Consider the following 17,990-nt stretch of genomic DNA (forward strand, 5'->3'; position numbering starts at 1 on the left):
TGGTGTGCTGTGCTAGTCTCTGACCTAAGAGGTGTCAGGTAATGTCCCCCTGAGCTAGGATAATTGCAGATGCTGCCTGATTGACTCTCTATTCTACTTGCGGAAGTGTGGCCAGAGTAAAGATTCACCAGTTGGCAGTGGCAGGGCATGGTGGTGGAAGCTTTAAAGTGTTCTCCCCAGGACCTAATTCCCGGGTGCCCCACCCAGCTGTTTTTACTTGCCATCTGGCTTCTGGCGTCCGAAGGAGTTGTATTAGGATAAACCTTTGTTTATCATATTATAATAAGCACTGTAGCCAGCAGAGTGTTTGCCTGCCTGGACTGGTTAGGCAGAGGTTCAGCTGCCAGACATGAGAAAATTAATTATAAATAAGTGTCCAGCCAGCATGTGGGCAATACCCTCCAACATTTTTCCATTATTATTATTGAAGAATATTACACTGCCCCCACTTGACTACTTCTTAATGCCATCTAACTGGCAAAAGTTTTTGGGGATAACACTGCTCTATTAAGAAGTCTTGTTACAGAGCTACAAATAAAAGCAAGGACTTGTGACTAGAGGCCATTAGACTTCTGTCATTGCTTTACTTTGCGTCATGCTTTCCTGACCCTGATTGCAGTTTGAGGGAGAGTGAAACAGTAGCTGGTGTTCACAATGTTTCAAAAGCAAAATTCTTTGTCTGGGGACCAATTGCTCTGGGTTATAAGGAATGCTGCTTCAAATTATCAGATGTAAATCTCTACACTAGATGCCCCAAGGGAACCAGAAGTAAGCACTAATTGCAGCTACCAAAAGATGCTTGTAGGTTGTGTGACAGAAAGAGAGGATGATTGAATCTGGTGGAAGCAATTCAAATGTTTGATCCTGACAGGGACTAAGAAGGTGCAGGAGAAATTTCATCCAAGAGGGTGGAAATATTTTACCTATGTCTAGTCAGGGACACCGCTATAACAAGAGTGCCCGTTAGGATTTTCAAGTGCTTTACTTGGGTTGTGGCTCTCAGCCCTGTTAAGGAAGTCACTAGAATTATGCACAGAACCTTTTAGTATAGGTAGGGACAAATAAGAGATTCCTTTCTCCTCCTGCCCATGGCAGATTACAAGAGACGTGCAGTCAAGAGAACTATTTATGCCTTTAAAACTTCACGTGTTTTAGTTGTAGTGTACTCCCCATTCTGATGAAGACATTTAAGTTTTTAAGGTTATAGCAGTGTTATTGAATAATATAAATTGGCTGCTCATTTCAGCGCTGGTCTTAAATCTGTCTTAACAGTGGTCTTCCAGGTTGATTATTTCATATGTTGTGCTCTGTTACAGGTTGAAAGAGGAGTTTCCAATATGGTATGAGAAACAGGTGCTAGAGATGGTGCATCATAACACAATCTCCTTAGACAAGTTGGTGGACCAATCATGGATGGAGATAATGACAAAATATTCAATTGGTGAAGAATGTGACTTTGAGGTAAGCATTTCACAGTTCTATGTTTTACAGCAGTATGAAGTAGTAGTTCAGGGTAATGTACATGAGTGATGGAACTCCTCAAGAACATAGACAGGGCACATTCTAAAGTAATTTAATGTGTACCTCTGCATTGACAAAGAAAGACCAATGAAAAGGTTTTCACTAGTCTTTTACAATTAATTATCCTACATAACTAGAATGAAAATGATGTAATTTAAACTTAAATAGAAAAAGGTGGTTTTCTGGGGTTAAATAGTCAAATACAACTTTGTGCATTGAAAATACAGTAAGGGGCATTAATAGAAACCTCCAGAGGTAAATGGAGAAAAGATAATGAGGCCCATAGCTGCCAGACAGATAATCTACAGTTAAACCTGAATAACAGTTTTCATAAATATAGTAATATATTTGTAACTACTTTTTATGTGTTTGTTCTCCTCACTTCAGGTGGGGCCAGAGAAATATATGCGAGCCAATATAGTCCAGATTCATCCTCTTGAGAAAGATGAGCAGACGGGTGCTGAGAAGAAGTCTGATGGGTCATGTGACTCTCCATCTAGTGACAAAGAGAACTCCAGTCAGGTGGTCCAGGATATCCAGCTGAAGGAAGAAAGCAGCCGGAGAGACAGCCTGAATGCACTAAGGGACAGTAAGTTCTCCCTCACCTGAAATAGCATAAGCTTCAACTTCAGCCCACTGACTGTATGGCAGCGTGCGAGTTGTCCCTTGTGGAGACACTACCTGCATCCTAACAGTTTTACCTGTGTTTATGGTTGACTAACAGCCCTCATTAAAGCTCCTCTGTGAATGCAGAAACACTCAGTTTTAGCAAGGCTCTTGGTTCTTATCCTGGTCTAAAATACTATCTGTCTCTGAGGCACTAATTGTCATAAATAACTTTGCTTGTGCAGTCAGCTGTGTACTTGGCAGTATTTCTAATATGTTTTTATTGTCCAGACACACAGGAAGCTGCAAAATTGTATTTCCCTACTAATTAACACAGTTGTCCTGCGGTTTACAAATAGAAAGTGGTTATTTTGTGGCCTAAGGATAAATTTTAAATTTTTAAGTGATATAATGCTCCCTTCAAATACATCCATAGTTATATATTTGTGAATAGTTCATTATGACCACAAACAGTCAAAATGTTAGTTTGTAATATAAGAGTATTTTTTTCAAATATGTATTTGAGCTTGTAATTTCAAAATAATCTCCTAGCAGCTAGAATATATGGTTAGAAAATAATTTAATTCTTTCCCTTAGGTGACAGAGCAAGACGATCTCCTCGTAAACTGCCTGCAAGTTTGAAGAAAGAGAAAAAATGGGTTCCACCTACATTTCTGCCACACAAATATGATGTGAAATTGCTGAATGAAGATAAGGTGAGTGACGTGCATCCACCCCACAAAAATATGCAAGTGTTTAAGTAGCTCATAGGAACTAAAGCTAGTCTGAAATATATATTTAATAAAGTTGATGTCCTTTCAGACACTGCGCATTTACCAAGTCGTGTAACTATTACTTCTCTGCTTTGTAATAATGGTGTAAACAATGCCATATCTTTCTCTTATTCAGATAATCAGCATGGTTCCTGTGGAAAGTCTGTATCGTTCAGAACGACCGCCCAATAAGGAGATCTTGCGTTATTTTATTCGCCATAACTCTTTGCGGATTGGTACAGGAGAGAATGCCCCTTGGGTCGTTGAAGATGAACTAGTAAAAAAGTACACTCTACCTAGCAAGTTCAGTGACTTTTTACTGGATCCACATAAGGTAAGTAGACATGAAATCTATTTCTTCAGTTCTACTGACAGTTTTTAATCTTGTATGCTATTGCCAGTACCAAAAGCATATTCTGTCATTTTCAATGCAGTGACTTGTTTTCTTGCAGCAGGTTGTTATAACCATGCAGCGCTCCTCCGTGCTGATATAGAAACCAAGGGGGAACGCGCATATAAATCGACTGAGCCAGAGATGGTCTCTGTTATGCAAGGGGAAAGTGCTTACTTAGAAGGACTTAGCAATGAAGTTCTATCCAGATTGTAAACTTTTATTGCGGGTTTAACTGTCAGTCTAGAAGTTACTTTCTGCTGTTGGTTTAAACTATTGGCTGTAACTTTTTCCTAGGTTTTCAGAGTTATTTGCTCTTTGCACAGTTTCCTATAGTAACTGTTTAAAAAAACAAAAACTTGTTTATGTCTATATAAAATAGTGCAGGTAGATTTTGGAAGGAATACCTTTTTGAAGGAAGAAAAATCTTATATGCTAATGAAAGGACACACTGCTTGGGATGGTTAAGAAAATAATTCACATAGTTTTACAATAGTGTAGCATTTCAATGATTACACAACTATAAGACTGTAAAACTCCTTACCTTTTTGTGTGTGTGCTTCCATCAGAAACAAATATTGTAGACATTGAGAATTCACCATAGAATTTGACAGTGATTTGGATTTCAAACACTCAGAACCAGCCTTCCATTGTAGATCTGCTTACTTTAAAAACCAATTGAAACAGGCCCATCATCCTTAACATTGTGGAATGTTCATATTTTTGCAATATCCCATTCTCCATCATATGGAATCATTTAATCAGACAGAGGGAGAGGAAGAAAAATATCTAGTGCATTATGATCTTTTAATTATAAAAAAAAAAAAAAATTAAATGCAAAAAAATAAAATAAAAACATTGCCTGTAATGTTTCCCAGCTGGTCTAAAAAGACCAATTTTGGTCGAAATGCTTTAGTGGCAAGCTAAGGATTCATTGATTGTACTTTACAGTAGGAGCATAAGGATATTAGAGTTCTAAACCTGCGTTAAGACTCCTATTTCTGTGTCAATACATCTACTTTCTGGTAGGAAAACACCTTTCATCCCAGCTGGGGAACATTATAAAGAATGTCAGTGATTTGGTATTCAAAGTCCTATAATATTTATTTTTGATGTAAGCAAATACACAAAAGTAGTTGAATTTCTTTGTGGGATTAAGATTTTCATACTTACACCCTTATTGTGCAATCAGATTTTAGATAAAGGTGTGTAATTTTGAGTAGTGATATACTTTATACTATTTTTAGAATTTTTTTTTTTCTTATAGTAGTAATTGTTTGAGGATTGGATATCATAGAAAATATGAGACCATTTGATACATTTGTAATATGAATGATACTGATGCTAGAGACTTATTTTTGTTAGTTAATATGCCTAGTATATTCTAGGACTGGTTAATGTCGTCTGTTTTTAAATGTGTATATACATGGTCAGGGGTGGGCATTCCACTGGAGACCCAAGCGTCAGCCTCTGCTTTTTTGGAGACCCACTTCAAAACACTCTGGAACCCAAGGTAACAGGCATTATTGCAGCAATTGCTAAGTGCGACATCTCATTTAGTCATCAAGTGGAGGAAATAAGGGCTAAAATCTAATCTGCCATGGTATTTCAGAATTGGATTGTCTAAAACAGGATACACATCTCCAGCCTGATCGATAATGCTCAATTCTTTGGAACCTGAAGTGGTTCCTTTTAAACAGGCAGTTGGAAGTCTTGGCACAATATTGAGCAGTGCAGTTTTGTCAGGATTTAGTCTTCCGTTAGGGGGTGGAGGGTAAAGCTGTGTACACACCTGTGCAATTATACTTCAGATGCAATATCTGTTTCACTAACCATTGAAAGTACAGATTCATGTGTTATACAATTTACACTAAGATCTGTCATCTTATCTCTCATAACCAGCCATCTGCTGAAAAGGTTGTGATTTTTGCCTACACTGCTGCAATATGTTGGCGGAAACGATCAGCAGAAATGTTGGACAGGTGGTCCTGAGTGCATACACTCTTCCAGATTTACCAAACCCTGTTCAATCGTTTAAGATTTTTAGGAAGTTTAGAAAATCAAATAAACAGATGCAATGTGTTTTGGTAAAATAAAACATGATCGTTGGATTGAAACGTAGCTGGTGCCTTTCTTGTTTGTTTTACCTTGTCACTTTATTCATCTTGCTAACCAAGATTGTGCTTCATTCATCCGATTGACAGATGTGGAGATCATGGAGCATAGATGCCCACTGGCCTTTAAAAAAACAAAAAAAACCTTCTTTCACTGCCCCACCATGAGGTGTAGTATGTGGAATTTAAATGTTAAACTGAGTGGATAGCTCCTTCCATCTAGAACCATTCTATTTGTTTTATTTATTTTTTACCGATAGGGTGTTTTATTCCTTAGGACTGTTGCCCTTTGCTATTTTATTTTTATTGGCATTGCTCAGGTACACTTCCAAGGAAGTGAATACCTGTGGGCTTCCTCCTCTCTGGATCCTTGAGCTGAGGTGAGAGTAGCCTTCTGGATTTCCTTACTCAGCCAGCACTGCAATCCTCTCCACACACAAATGGACACAGAAAGCTGCAGCTCTGGGTGGAGAGGAGCCTGCATGTGCACGTCGCACACTGTGCTTCCGCCTTAGCAAGTAGCAGTTCTTTGTTGGAAGACTACACCTCAGCAGGTGGATGGCAGCCACAGCGGATCTGCACTAATGGACAGAACAGCTAGCTAGGGCTGACCGTGTGCAGAGCGGTTAGTAAGGTCTGCAGGAGCAAATCTGACAGATTACTTCCTGGAAGTGTTAACAAAGCAAGAGGTTACTGCCATGGTCTTACATTCTCCTACCCTGTAGTTTGGAGAGCTTCCTCAGTTCTCTCCTGCTGTCTTTATTCCTCTTGTATTACTTGGAAAATCAATAGGCGTAACTTATTTATTCTGTTTTCTCTATTTTTATTTATTCACTTCATTCTGTCCTGCCTTGGTTACTTGAGTAGTTACTAAAGAAATAGAGCCACACATGCAGTAGATTGTATGTAATATACAACATCAGAGTTTACTACAATATTTACACCTCTATTTTTTTAATTGGTGGGGTAATTTCATTGCTCTTTTTCTCTGGTTAGTGCTGTGTGTGTTGCAATTTCACCACTTTGGCTCAGAAAGTGACTTCCAAAACTAAAGTATCCTCTGGACAGTCTGCAACACTAGACTATAAATGTAATTCTGAAGGGTCATTCCACATCAAATCAACACAGGGTTTCAAACTAAAAGTTTCAAATTGTAATGAAATTTGGTATAATAAATTCTGCCATGGGTGTAAAGAAAACGCCCAAATTTTAGGCTATGTACACTGGTTTTCAAGTTGTATGCCTTGAAAGTAACACTTTTTAATTGTATATAACACAGCAGTATGTTTCAATAAATAAAAAAAACAAAAACGTCTCATACTGTTCATACTGCTACTAAATCCCCAAAGTTTGATTTGGGATCATCTGCTACAAGAGCTTTAAGTTGAGTGATTTTTTTTTTTTTTTTTTCAAACTTAAGACTTTATTTTTTGCAAAGATTCACACTCAAACACTCAAATAGAGCAAAATATTTAGAAACAAATGTCATAGGTAGGAGCTAGTGGTTACAAAAGATACGCTAAGCATCTATCTAAAGGACTTCTAATTATAGGCGCTGAACCAGTTTTATAGAAGAGAAATAGAATGGACACTATTAGAGAGGAGGGCAGTGTGGCAAGCTGCTAGGTAGAAAAAATAGACAGGAAATCAAAGTAAGAGGAGAGAGGGAAGGGGTTGGGGTAAAGGAGAGGTTCCAGGTAGCTATAAGAAGGGTGTTTGAATATGAAAATAGGAGGCCCAAGGTACCCAGACTTTGTTATATGATTTATATGTATTGTGAATAATGCTAGTCACGTGTTCCATTTTATACATGTACCAGATTCTATCAATGATTGACTGTTATGTTGGTGTATTGGATTGCTTCCAATCAGTGGCTGTTTGACATAGGGCAGCAGGAACTGTGTCTAAACATCTTCATTTGGTGGTTAGTAGCAGATGGGATCCCAGGTGGAAGGAGGAAGAACCTGGTGGAGAAAGATATCAAGTTGCAATAACTGTGATGCAAAGTTTCCATCCAGAACGGGGCTAAATTGGGGCATTGCCACCGTATGTGGAGGAAAGGAACCATTCATTGGACGTCCTCCCCAGCAACGACTGGATGAGTCATACATTTATTTATTTTTTTATAGTTTAGTTGGAACCAAATACCAGCGAAACAAGAGTTCATATGCGTTGCCTTTTTATTTTTGCACAATTAGAACTTAAAGCAGTCTTAGTTATTTTCTCCCAATCCTCTTCATCCAGGATCTCCCCCAGATCCTCCTCCCAAGCTCGTTCATGTGAGTTCTGGTCGTGTGCATCTGGGACCTTAAGTTCCCAATACAGTAGGCATATGAGACCTTTAGTAGAAGACCGCCGAAGAGAAAGCAACTTGAAAAAGGTCAATGGTCTGGAACTTAAACTTGATTTATAAGTGAAATGAAAATTCCTTAGTTGTAAATATTGAAAAAATGTGTATTGGGTTTAGCAAATTTTGGTTTTAGGTCCTCAAATGAAGGTAAGGAAAGGTCCCTAGTAATATCCTTAAGATAGCGTACCCCCTTTCCGTTTCCAAGGCTCAAAAGATGACAACATACAACCTGGTGAAAATTTAGGATTGTCAAAGAGTGGAATGACTGGGCTAGGAGCAGGAGCCACTTTAAATCTTGTATTCGTTTGATACCAAGAGGATAAGGAGTGCGCTACAACTGGATGACAAGTAGCAGAGTGCGTACGTTTAGGACGAGGAGATGGAGGCGATACCCAAGCTCTCTGCTTCCATCAAAACCCAGAATCTGGAGGAGCCAGGAGTGTTCCACAAAACACATTGGGTGAGTTGTGCCACTAAGATATAATGTTTAACATTGGGAACCCCTAGGCCTCTGCCCTGTGCCGATCTCTGTAGGACAAGGAGCCGAACTCAGAGGCATTTCTTGCCCCATATGAATTGTGATGTGTAGTGTTGTAAATATTTAACCGCATAGGGAGGGATACGTATAAGTAAGGCTTGATAAAGATAGAGAAATCTGGGTTACATGTTCATTTTAAGAGTTTATGCGACCTATCCAGGAGATGAGGTGTTCATTCCAGGTTTCTAGGTCACATTTAACCTCGGAGAGCAGTTTAAGGTAATTAGTTTGAAAAAGCTGGCTGTATTGCTCAGTGACATGGATGCCTAAATATTTAATCTTTTGATGAAAATTGTATTTATTGAGGCACTACACATCTGAGAAAATCAACAAAACAATATTTTTCTAAGTTCACTTCATTAGAGGAATGCATGTTCCTCTTCAGGTGTGCTTATGGATGATATTTTACAGACAGAGCCTGCTCCTACTTCTGAGCAGTCGTGCAAACTTAAGTGGAAAGATATTCTCCATGGGAAGACACTTAAATTGTGTTGGATAGACTTATTTACATTTCCCTGGACCACTATCAGTGGTTAGGTTTGGGTGGGCTTTAATTAGTGAAGAAAAGCTCCTTGGACACTAATTTGAGCCCACCCAAACCTAACCTGACCTTTAGCCATTTGTTTCACTTTTGAAAAAGCGAAGTGTTTAATTATAGGGGAGTATCAGACTGGGGGAATGTGTGCTGGGAGCAGGGAGGAACAGCAACTTGGAAAAGGGGTGCTTGGAGGGTAAGATAGCAGCCTGGGAGCAACACTGTACTCAAGAAGAAGCCTCACTCTTCCAGCAGAGAAGATAAGGCACAGGCCATCAGACTGCCTCTGACCCGTGATCTCCACGGGTCATAAGCGCATGTGATGGGCTCCTCCATTCAGAGCTCAGCACATGCTTATCTCACCCCTCAGCAGAGTCTCATGGGAATTATTTCCCTGACTCCCCGGCAGCCCAGTCCGAGCCTGCTGTGGTGTTTAAATTAGTTTAGAGAAGTAAAGAAGAATAAAGATGGAGGAAAGTGACCGGTACCTTTTTATGTTACCGTATTTCCCCATGTATAAGACGCACCTTTTCCTCCAAAATTTGGGGTCTAATAACTGGGTGCGTCCTATACAGGGGTAGTAGCACTTACCCTGTCAGATGACTCCTCTGTCTGGTAAAGTCTTCTGTCTTCTCTTGGTCTGATCCTGATGCTGGAAACCCGATTAAGGTCCTCTCTGAGATGTCCAGATGTCCTTTCAGGACTTTGTCAAGGTCCTGAAAGGACATCCGGACATCGCAGAGAGGACCTTAATCGGGTTTCCAGCATCAGGATCAGACCGAGAGAAGACAGAAGACTTTACCAGACAGAGGAATCATCTGACAGGGTAAGTCAGAATTCACTATAGCGTTGTCTCTCCTCTGTATAAGTTTCTCAAATACTCTGTGAAAAAATTGAGGATAATGTTTATCCTCAATTTTTTCACATGATTTATATAGGTGCATCTTATACAGTGGAGCGTCATATACATGGGGAAATACGGTACATTTTTTTCAACCAATTTAAAAAGGCTAATCTCATAAGAGGTTGAGAACTGTTTCAGAATGGATGTGTAAATTATTGGGCCACTTTAAAAAAGAGCGATAGGGTCATTGTTCAGTTCCTTAAGTTAATGTAGTATCAGCTCCCACTTGACATCAGAGGGTTTGTAACTGTTGTCTATGACCACAAATGGTGGCTCGCATTCTTTCTAGAGAAAGATGAAAACATTGAAGTGAAAGTGACATTCTACCACCCAGCAGGTCCGCCACCATCTTTTTCATACCCAAGGAAGCCGGATGTTTTATGGATCACTATGGTAGATGTTATGTGTAAGGTGAATCCGTTGACTCCCAACAGGTTGAATGGACATCCTTTCTGAAATAGAAATACTAAAAACAAATGAAGCCTTTAGGCAGTTCCAACCCATTATTTAGCACCATCCATCCAGAGTAGCAGCACCAAATGGTAATGTTCTGTAGTAAGCCTTCTTAAAATAAGTGAAAGACATAAACTTGTCACAAATGTTTTAAATATTTCTGTATTAACATACTGTCATCATCATTTATTTATATAGCGCCACTAATTCTGCAGCGCTGTACAGAAAACTTACTCACATCAGACCCTGCCCCATTGGAGCTTAGTCTAAATACCTTCGCATATATATACACACACACACACACGTCAATTTGATAGTAGCCAATTTACCTACTTGTATGTCTTTTGAATGTGGGAGGAAACCGGAGCACACTGTATGTTCTCCCTGTGTTTGTGTGGGTTTCCTCAAACTCCACACAGATAAGGCCATGGTTGGGAATCGAACTCATGACCCCAGTGCTGAGAGGCAGAAGTGCTAACCACTAGGCTACTGTGCTGCCTGTCATTATACATATACATCAAATGAATTGTTTAAGGAGATAAATTAAAAACTAATGAACAGGCCTAGATAGTTCTCATTTTCATTATTTTAACACCGTTAAACTGAAAGCTTTTGTACCAGATGATCCCATAATAAAACTTTGGGGATTTATTAACAGTATGAACAATGTTTGAGATGGCTTTTTCAAAAATTAAATATGGCTTTTTGAGAATCAAAATTGATTGTGAAAATCTTACATTTTTAATTTTTATTGACACATACTGCTGTTATCATAGCAAAGACTATAGAAAGAGGTTCAAATGAAATCTCTAGCTCAATCAGGTGATCTACAAATGCAATTTAAAAACAAACAAACATTAAAAGCAAATTTGTTAAAGTGCAACTTTAAAGGCGCATATGACTTCAAAACCAGTGTACATATTTATTTGAAATTGTGTTCATTTGATGTGGAATGACCCTAAATTATATTGTGATCGGTCTTACCTGGATGGCCCTGTGTGCCGCAGTGAGGTAGATTTCCGTGATCAGCGGCCTTGATAGAACCGGCTTGGGCTAAGTCACTGGTGACGTAGCCAAACTCATTTGGATAATGACTCCTACCAGAGACGTAGGTAAACCTTCTTTCTCTAAGCACATCACACGTTCCATGTTCACAGCCTGTCCCGACCACTAGCAAGGCTTCCCAGGCTGAGGCAAATCTGACATTTAGTAGTGTCCGTTCAGGGTCTTGCGGTGGTGTTTACTCATGAAAGCTATGTCTTGCCACTGCCCGCGCCCCTCCCAGATCTGAGGGGGAGGATGCTTATAGCGTACAGCAGAGTGTGGAGACAACATTGTCCTGGGGGTTCGGTAAACTTTAGGATTTGCATAACCATATAGGAAGTATCTGATTTAGCTTTTGCCAGTTACAGTGCTGCCGTGTGTTTTCCTTAAAGAGGGATCTGCGTGTTTGGCACCAGACAGGCCATCATGACGGATGGATCTGCTTACCCTGGGACAGTACTGCCATCAGATATTCATGCAGTTTGCTCTAACAGTGTTACACTAGTAGCCATGATTCTTAAAAATAGAGTTATCGGGGTCCACTTTAGGGCATGAAGGACTGTTTTTTTGCAGTCCTTTTCTTTGGTTTTGCAGACCTATGTTCTTGGTGTGAGATTAGGTTTCCAACTTCTATCTCCTACTGTTCTAATGGGTGGCCTGGTTCATGGTTGACAGTCCACTCAAGGTTCAGTTCTCTACCAACCTCTTCTGAAAGAAAACCGTACTCTTCTCTGCACTATTTCAACTTTTCAGACAAGGGTTGTTACTAGATGCCAAGTTGATCAGGACATTGGGTGAGTCAGTCTTCATAGTTGGTGTTCTTTTCTCTTACTGCATGTTGGTCAGGGCGATAAGATGTGTCCAAAGAACATTAGATGGTGGGATGACTTGTCTTCTGATCCTATACAATGTTTCTGGATAGGTCACCTTACATCTGAAGAGATTATATAGATTACACTGGAGTGGGGAAACTTGTTCCTTGTATAGTGAAGACTCCTTTTGTCAGCTAAGAGCATCATGGGTGGAGCAACACCGTTCTTCTGCTGAACTCTGTCTGGCAGACACTTGTTTTTTTTCATACGTTTACAAGAGTTCAGGTTTAATGTTTTTATATCCAAAGGTGACTGTCTTGCTTGGAGGATGCTGCGCCCTGTAACTGTGTATAAACACCCGAGGGGTTGCATTAGGACATCCCTGTGGTCTTGGTGTCCTCCATTTGGATGAGTAGTAAAATTAGATTTTTAAACTCGCATTATCTTATCGGGTTTTTCTTGTGGGTCTTGGTTAGAAAAATAACTGCGTTGCCTTCAGGCTGGGGATACGAGGGACAATGATTTTTTTTTATTTTTTTTTTATCATTATTATTTTAAGTGCCAGTGTCTTGGAGTGTCTATATCCCAGTCTGTGTCCCCCAATGGGTTCAGAAAAAAAAGAATTAGCAGCAGTACAAAATAATTCCATTTTCATGAAAACAATGTGGAACTCCAAATATTTAAAAAAAAATTTTGTATATCTTGCCCCTTTTTTATGTATTTTGCAAAAATTGGCTATTGATCTATTAAGTCTGATCTTTATTGGTCTTTCAAAGTGTCCCTGTTCTGATTTTATTTGTAAACTGATTTGCGGCATAACTATTTTTTTCCTTCTTGGTTTTACTTTTTAGTACATGACTTTAAATCCAACTTCAGCAACAAAACGAAAAAGCATAGGATCTCCTGACCAGAAGCCATCCAAGAAAGCCAAATTAGATGGAGATAAAAATGCTCTAAAAGGCAAAGCCCCACTCAGCCCTACCTTATGGTGTCAAGTAAACCTGAAGAAAACAATAGTCCATGGCTCTCCTATAAAACTAAAAGGCCTAGAAGGTAAATGTTCAGAAGAGGAGCTTGAACAATTAATGAAAATCATGAGTCCTAAACTTAATGCCAACCTCAAGAAAAGCTCTACTACAGGGAAAAAAAAAAGTGGGAAGACACAGCTGATCAATGGCCAGAAAGTATCTGGTAAGACTTCTTCCCTTAAAAAAGGCCTGAAAAGCTCCAAACTGAAGCAGATGACCTTGTTGGATATGGCAAAGAGTACCACTAAAGTGGCACGAACATCTAAAACTTCTGCCACCCCCAAGTCAACTAGTAAGCCACATAAAAGACTTCCTCCTGCTGCTCTCCATTTGATTTCATACTATCGTGAGAACAAGAACCGTGAAGATCGAAAGAGTGCTCTCTCTGCCGTTATCTCTAAAGCGGCAAGACTTCTTTCTGATGAAGACCGTGGCAGATTGCCCGATGAGCTTAAAGAATTGGTGCAGAAACGCTATGAGATGCTTGAGGAACGGAAACGCTGGGCTATGATGACAGAGGAACAGAGAGAAGCGCACATGCGGCAGAAGCGAGAGGCGCTAAAAGCTCGTATTAAAGAAAAGGCACGGGAGCGCAAGCAGAAAGAAAAACAAGAACGACTGGAGAAACAGAAAAGGTTTGAGGATCAGGAATTGACCGGCAAGAACTTGCCAACATTTAAATTGGTGGATACCCCTGAGGGGTTGCCAAATACATTATTTGGTGATGTAGCTATGGTGGTCGAGTTTCTCAGCTGTTATTCTGACCTGCTGCTTCCAGATGGTCAGCACCCAGTGACTGCTGTTTCACTAATGGAGGCTCTTGCTTCTGAAAAGGGTGGTTTTCTGTATCTTAACAGAGTGCTTGTCGTGCTTCTACAGACACTCCTGCAAGATGAAATTGCTGAAGACTATGGGGAACTTGGTATGAAGCTGTCTGAAATCCCTCTTACCATGCACTCTGCCTCTGAACTGGTCCGTCTATGCCTCCGTAAGTCTGACTTACCAGCTGGGGAAAGTAACTGTTCAGATAAGGGGGATGAGGAGAGCGAGGGATCAGCCGTCTTCCAGGATGATGAAGTGGAAGATGAATTCCTGGAGAAGCTGGAGACTTCAGAGTTTTTTGAGCTGACTACAGCGGAAAAGCTTCACATCCTTGTTGCTCTTTGTCACCGTATACTTATGACCTACTCTGTTCAGGACCATGTGGATGGTAAGCAGCAGCAATCAGCTGAGCTCTGGAAAGAGAGGCTTGCTATGCTAAAAGAAGAAAATGATAAAAAGCGTGCAGAAAAACAGAAGAGAAAGGAGCTGGGAGCCAAGGGTAAGGAGGAAAATGTACAATCCAAACCATCTCCTAAGAAAGTTGAAAAAGTGAACAAACCCGAGCAACCACCAGTAGAGCAGGAACCAGATGATATGATCAGTGCTGTGAAGAGCAGGAGGCTGCAGGCGATGCAAGCAAAGAAAGAAAAGGAGGAACATGAAAAACTTACAAAAGGTTAGCAGTGATCTGCTGTTTAGTCTTTACCTATTTTTTTATTTTATTTTCATTTTCTTTGTGGTTTTTCATGGATCCACGTCAATGAAGTGTCTGCTCCATTAATTACATTATGGACTTTGGTGTAGAACAGGCCATTTTTTTTTTAAATTATATTCTGATTTCACATGCAGATATCAAAATTACATAAGTAGACCTTTTTATGTGCACTGCAATGTTTCTAAAATATTGCTATCTATTGAGCCACAAGCCCAGATGTATTGGTATCAATATTTTGTAACACAAGCAATGTTTGCTTTTGAATTAGTGTTTTGTTGCTACCACTCTATGTAGACAAATTGTACCCAAAAAGTTGACCCCCCCCCCCCCCCAACACTCTACACTCTACAAAACAAGTTGCAAAAAAACATGAGGCAGCTGAGGTTAAGATTTTTGATTTAACAGAACTTGTCATTGTGTGCATTTAAACTTGTACCTTATAACACCAAGGTACAGTTAAGTGCTTGAGCTGTACAGTTGCTCTGTATTGGCTTATCACATAACCAAACATGAAACATGCATAACAAAATCTATGAATTTAGTTAAAGCTTTTGAAACATGTTTGTCAATGGTCGTTTTACATTGCATTCTGTCCATTGCAGAAAGGTTTCAAAGAGAGGCAGAAGAGGACAGGTTGCGCAAACAGAAAGCCTCTGCAGAGAAAGCTTTTCATGAAGGGATTGCCAAAGCCAAGCAAGTATTGAGAAGGTCACCAATTGGCACAGACCGTAACCACAACAGGTAAAACTTTAAAAGGGTCTCCCATGAATGTGTTTTTTTTTTTTTTTTGCTATATCTTTTATTAGGGCCATATGCCTTTGAAAATAACATGCCTAAATGCTAATGTTCTTAGTCTTCAACGATTTATTTGCAGATATTGGCTGTTCTCAGATGGTGCTCCTGGGCTGTTCATTGAGAAGGGCTGGGTGCTTGACAGTATTAATTATAGCTTCAGTCTTCCTGAAGAAGATGAAGAACAAGACGCAGAAGGTATGAATTTGCTGCTTAGGATATTTTCCCTTTTTTGTAACCTTGACACAGTGTAAAATCTCTAAATGTATTTTTGTGAGCTGGGACATTACTACCTCCGCCAAGGTATCATGAGATTTCATTCATGTACAACCACTTACATTGACAAAAAGATGTGATACTTGATATTCATGCACAATAAGATCGGAACAAAGCATTTCTCTGACATGGATGTGCCATTGTTTTTATTACATATATAGATTTTCAAAATCTGCTGTTAGTCTTTGAAATCACTAATGCATTAATAATTCTGTCTGACGCTACACAGCAACAGAACTTCATTAGGCAGACAGCTATGGAATAAGCAGCGTTTACTATTTAGCCCCTTTAAGCATTTATAGAACACCTCCTTTTATCTGTAGTCCGATGCAAACACTAAGTGTACATACTAGGTAAATACATACTAGGTAAAAGTATAGTTCTATCACTGAAGTTAGCCGTGTCCTTCACATTATGGTTACAGCTAGGATGGCTGTCTATATGTTTGATCTCCTGCTCCAGATAGGACACCTAAAGTAGACCACTCTGTGCTGCTGTTCATCCTGCTATATTTGGTATAGAAGATGCTATTTTGCTTAGTATGTACTTGCCCTATTTTTGTAATTCAGAGAGAGAACCCTGTCGCCCCTCGCCACACCTTTTTATAATAAGGAATTGAAAACCCTTTATAAAAGAAAATTGTATGATACTGCACTGGCTAGGAATGTGTTAGAATGTTTCCCTTTCTTATTCAGGTAATATGGAGAGTGAAGATGCAGACAGTAGTGTTGGTGGCCCAGAGGATTCCATACAGAAGGATGAGAGACAGGTGGAGACCACAGTACCTAAACAGGGACAAAATCTCTGGTTAGTTGACCCCAACCCTCCCCTCTTTGCAATAATTAATAGAAGATACTAATCGGGGGGGTGTTTGTTTTTCATCGGAAATTTTTTTTGTTTTTTTTTCTTTAACAGAAGAGCCCATAATATTGGGCTATAATAAAATAAACCCACACATGGGTACTAGCAGTGTCATAAGATTATACATAATCAAAATGCATCATACGTCAGAAAAAAAGGCATTCCGTACGATCTGCCTAGATACAGCATATAAAGGGGCATCGAAATATTAATAGCGGCTGGGTGCCTGCCCCGGATATAATATTCCTAAGAGTTCCACCTCCCCCAATCACTCAGTAACATAAGGGGACGGTCTCCATCTATATCCAATCTTTTCATACTTATCAACTAGATTTCTGCTAGTGTACATGAATCGCTCATCATCTGTCATTAACAAGATTAATCCAGTCTTTCAAGCCCGGACCCTCCGGAGCCATCCACCTCCTTGCAATGTCCACCTTTGCCAACATAAGTATAGTAATGAGCAGTCTAATGAGTTTATGAATGTCCTTGTTCAGGCCCAGACCAAATATACATAGTTGTGTGGTGTGATGGCACACACTCCCACTCCAATCGAATTATACAATCCCCCACCTCTCAAGATGGAGGAAACCAACGGGCGCTTCCAGAGCATATACCAAAAGTCCGTTCCCCCCCTCGCTCCCACATTTAGGACACAGAACCAACTGACCCCCACTAAATTTAGAGTCGAAGGGGAGTGAAATACTCTTATGTCAAAAGAAAACCTGGACCTGACGAAACTAAATCAGAGGCGATGACCCGACCCGGAATGTTCAAAATAATACCCAAAGTTTTATCGTCCATTTCCCCAAGATCAATTTCCTGCAGGTGCTGCAATACAGCAAGCCACTCCTACCAGAACCTTCCAGCAGAATTGTATACATGGACAAAATTTGCCGCCTCGGGCCCAGCATCAGACGGCTGCACCCGTAAAGAATCTGGACTAAAACTCGGAACGGCCCCCCGAAACTGCGAGGTCAAAGCATGCCTCAACTGCAAATACCTGAAGAGATAATCACTGGGCAGCTCATATAATCACCGTAGCTGTTCAAAGGAGCACAGTAACCACATGCAATTCCCCAATATGCACAACATTATAAATACACCAGGCTTCAGCTCCCTCCATCTTTACAAGTTCACCAAAGTCCAGATTATCCCAAAGTGGAATACACGGGTCGTAGGCTACTTCATCCCCGATCAGAGATGAAAGTTGCCACACCCTCAAGGCCTGTGTCAATGGACCTTCTACCAGCCAAAAGGAACTGCATCTTCGAATGTCTAGACCCTATCATAGCAACTAGGAAGTCATGTAGATCTGAGCCCGCCTCAGACCGCAGCCATACATCAATGTCTGCCAATTGGTAAGCATAATAGAGCTGCAGATTCGGTAGAGCCAGACCCCCGGGAGCGTCGCAGTAGTAAATTTGACACAGGCTCTCTTTTCCACCCACACCA

At 40.1% G+C, this 17,990-nt stretch overlaps 1 protein-coding gene across 1 annotated transcript in view; it reads left to right on the top strand.

The window, feature by feature from the left end:
- The window catches only part of BAZ1B (bromodomain adjacent to zinc finger domain 1B), a 55,895-nt gene that overhangs the window by 8,898 nt on the left and 29,007 nt on the right, over positions 1-17,990 (top strand). The window contains exons 3-10 of the mRNA XM_075196656.1: positions 1,317-1,461; positions 1,909-2,110; positions 2,725-2,843; positions 3,037-3,234; positions 12,893-14,567; positions 15,209-15,347; positions 15,481-15,596; positions 16,370-16,481. Of these exons, the coding sequence (XP_075052757.1) occupies positions 1,317-1,461; positions 1,909-2,110; positions 2,725-2,843; positions 3,037-3,234; positions 12,893-14,567; positions 15,209-15,347; positions 15,481-15,596; positions 16,370-16,481 (2,706 nt within the window). The remainder of the gene's footprint in view (positions 1-1,316; positions 1,462-1,908; positions 2,111-2,724; positions 2,844-3,036; positions 3,235-12,892; positions 14,568-15,208; positions 15,348-15,480; positions 15,597-16,369; positions 16,482-17,990) is intronic.

Source organism: Mixophyes fleayi, chromosome 2 (assembly GCF_038048845.1).
Source record: "Mixophyes fleayi isolate aMixFle1 chromosome 2, aMixFle1.hap1, whole genome shotgun sequence".
Classification (NCBI taxonomy): domain Eukaryota; kingdom Metazoa; phylum Chordata; class Amphibia; order Anura; family Limnodynastidae; genus Mixophyes; species Mixophyes fleayi.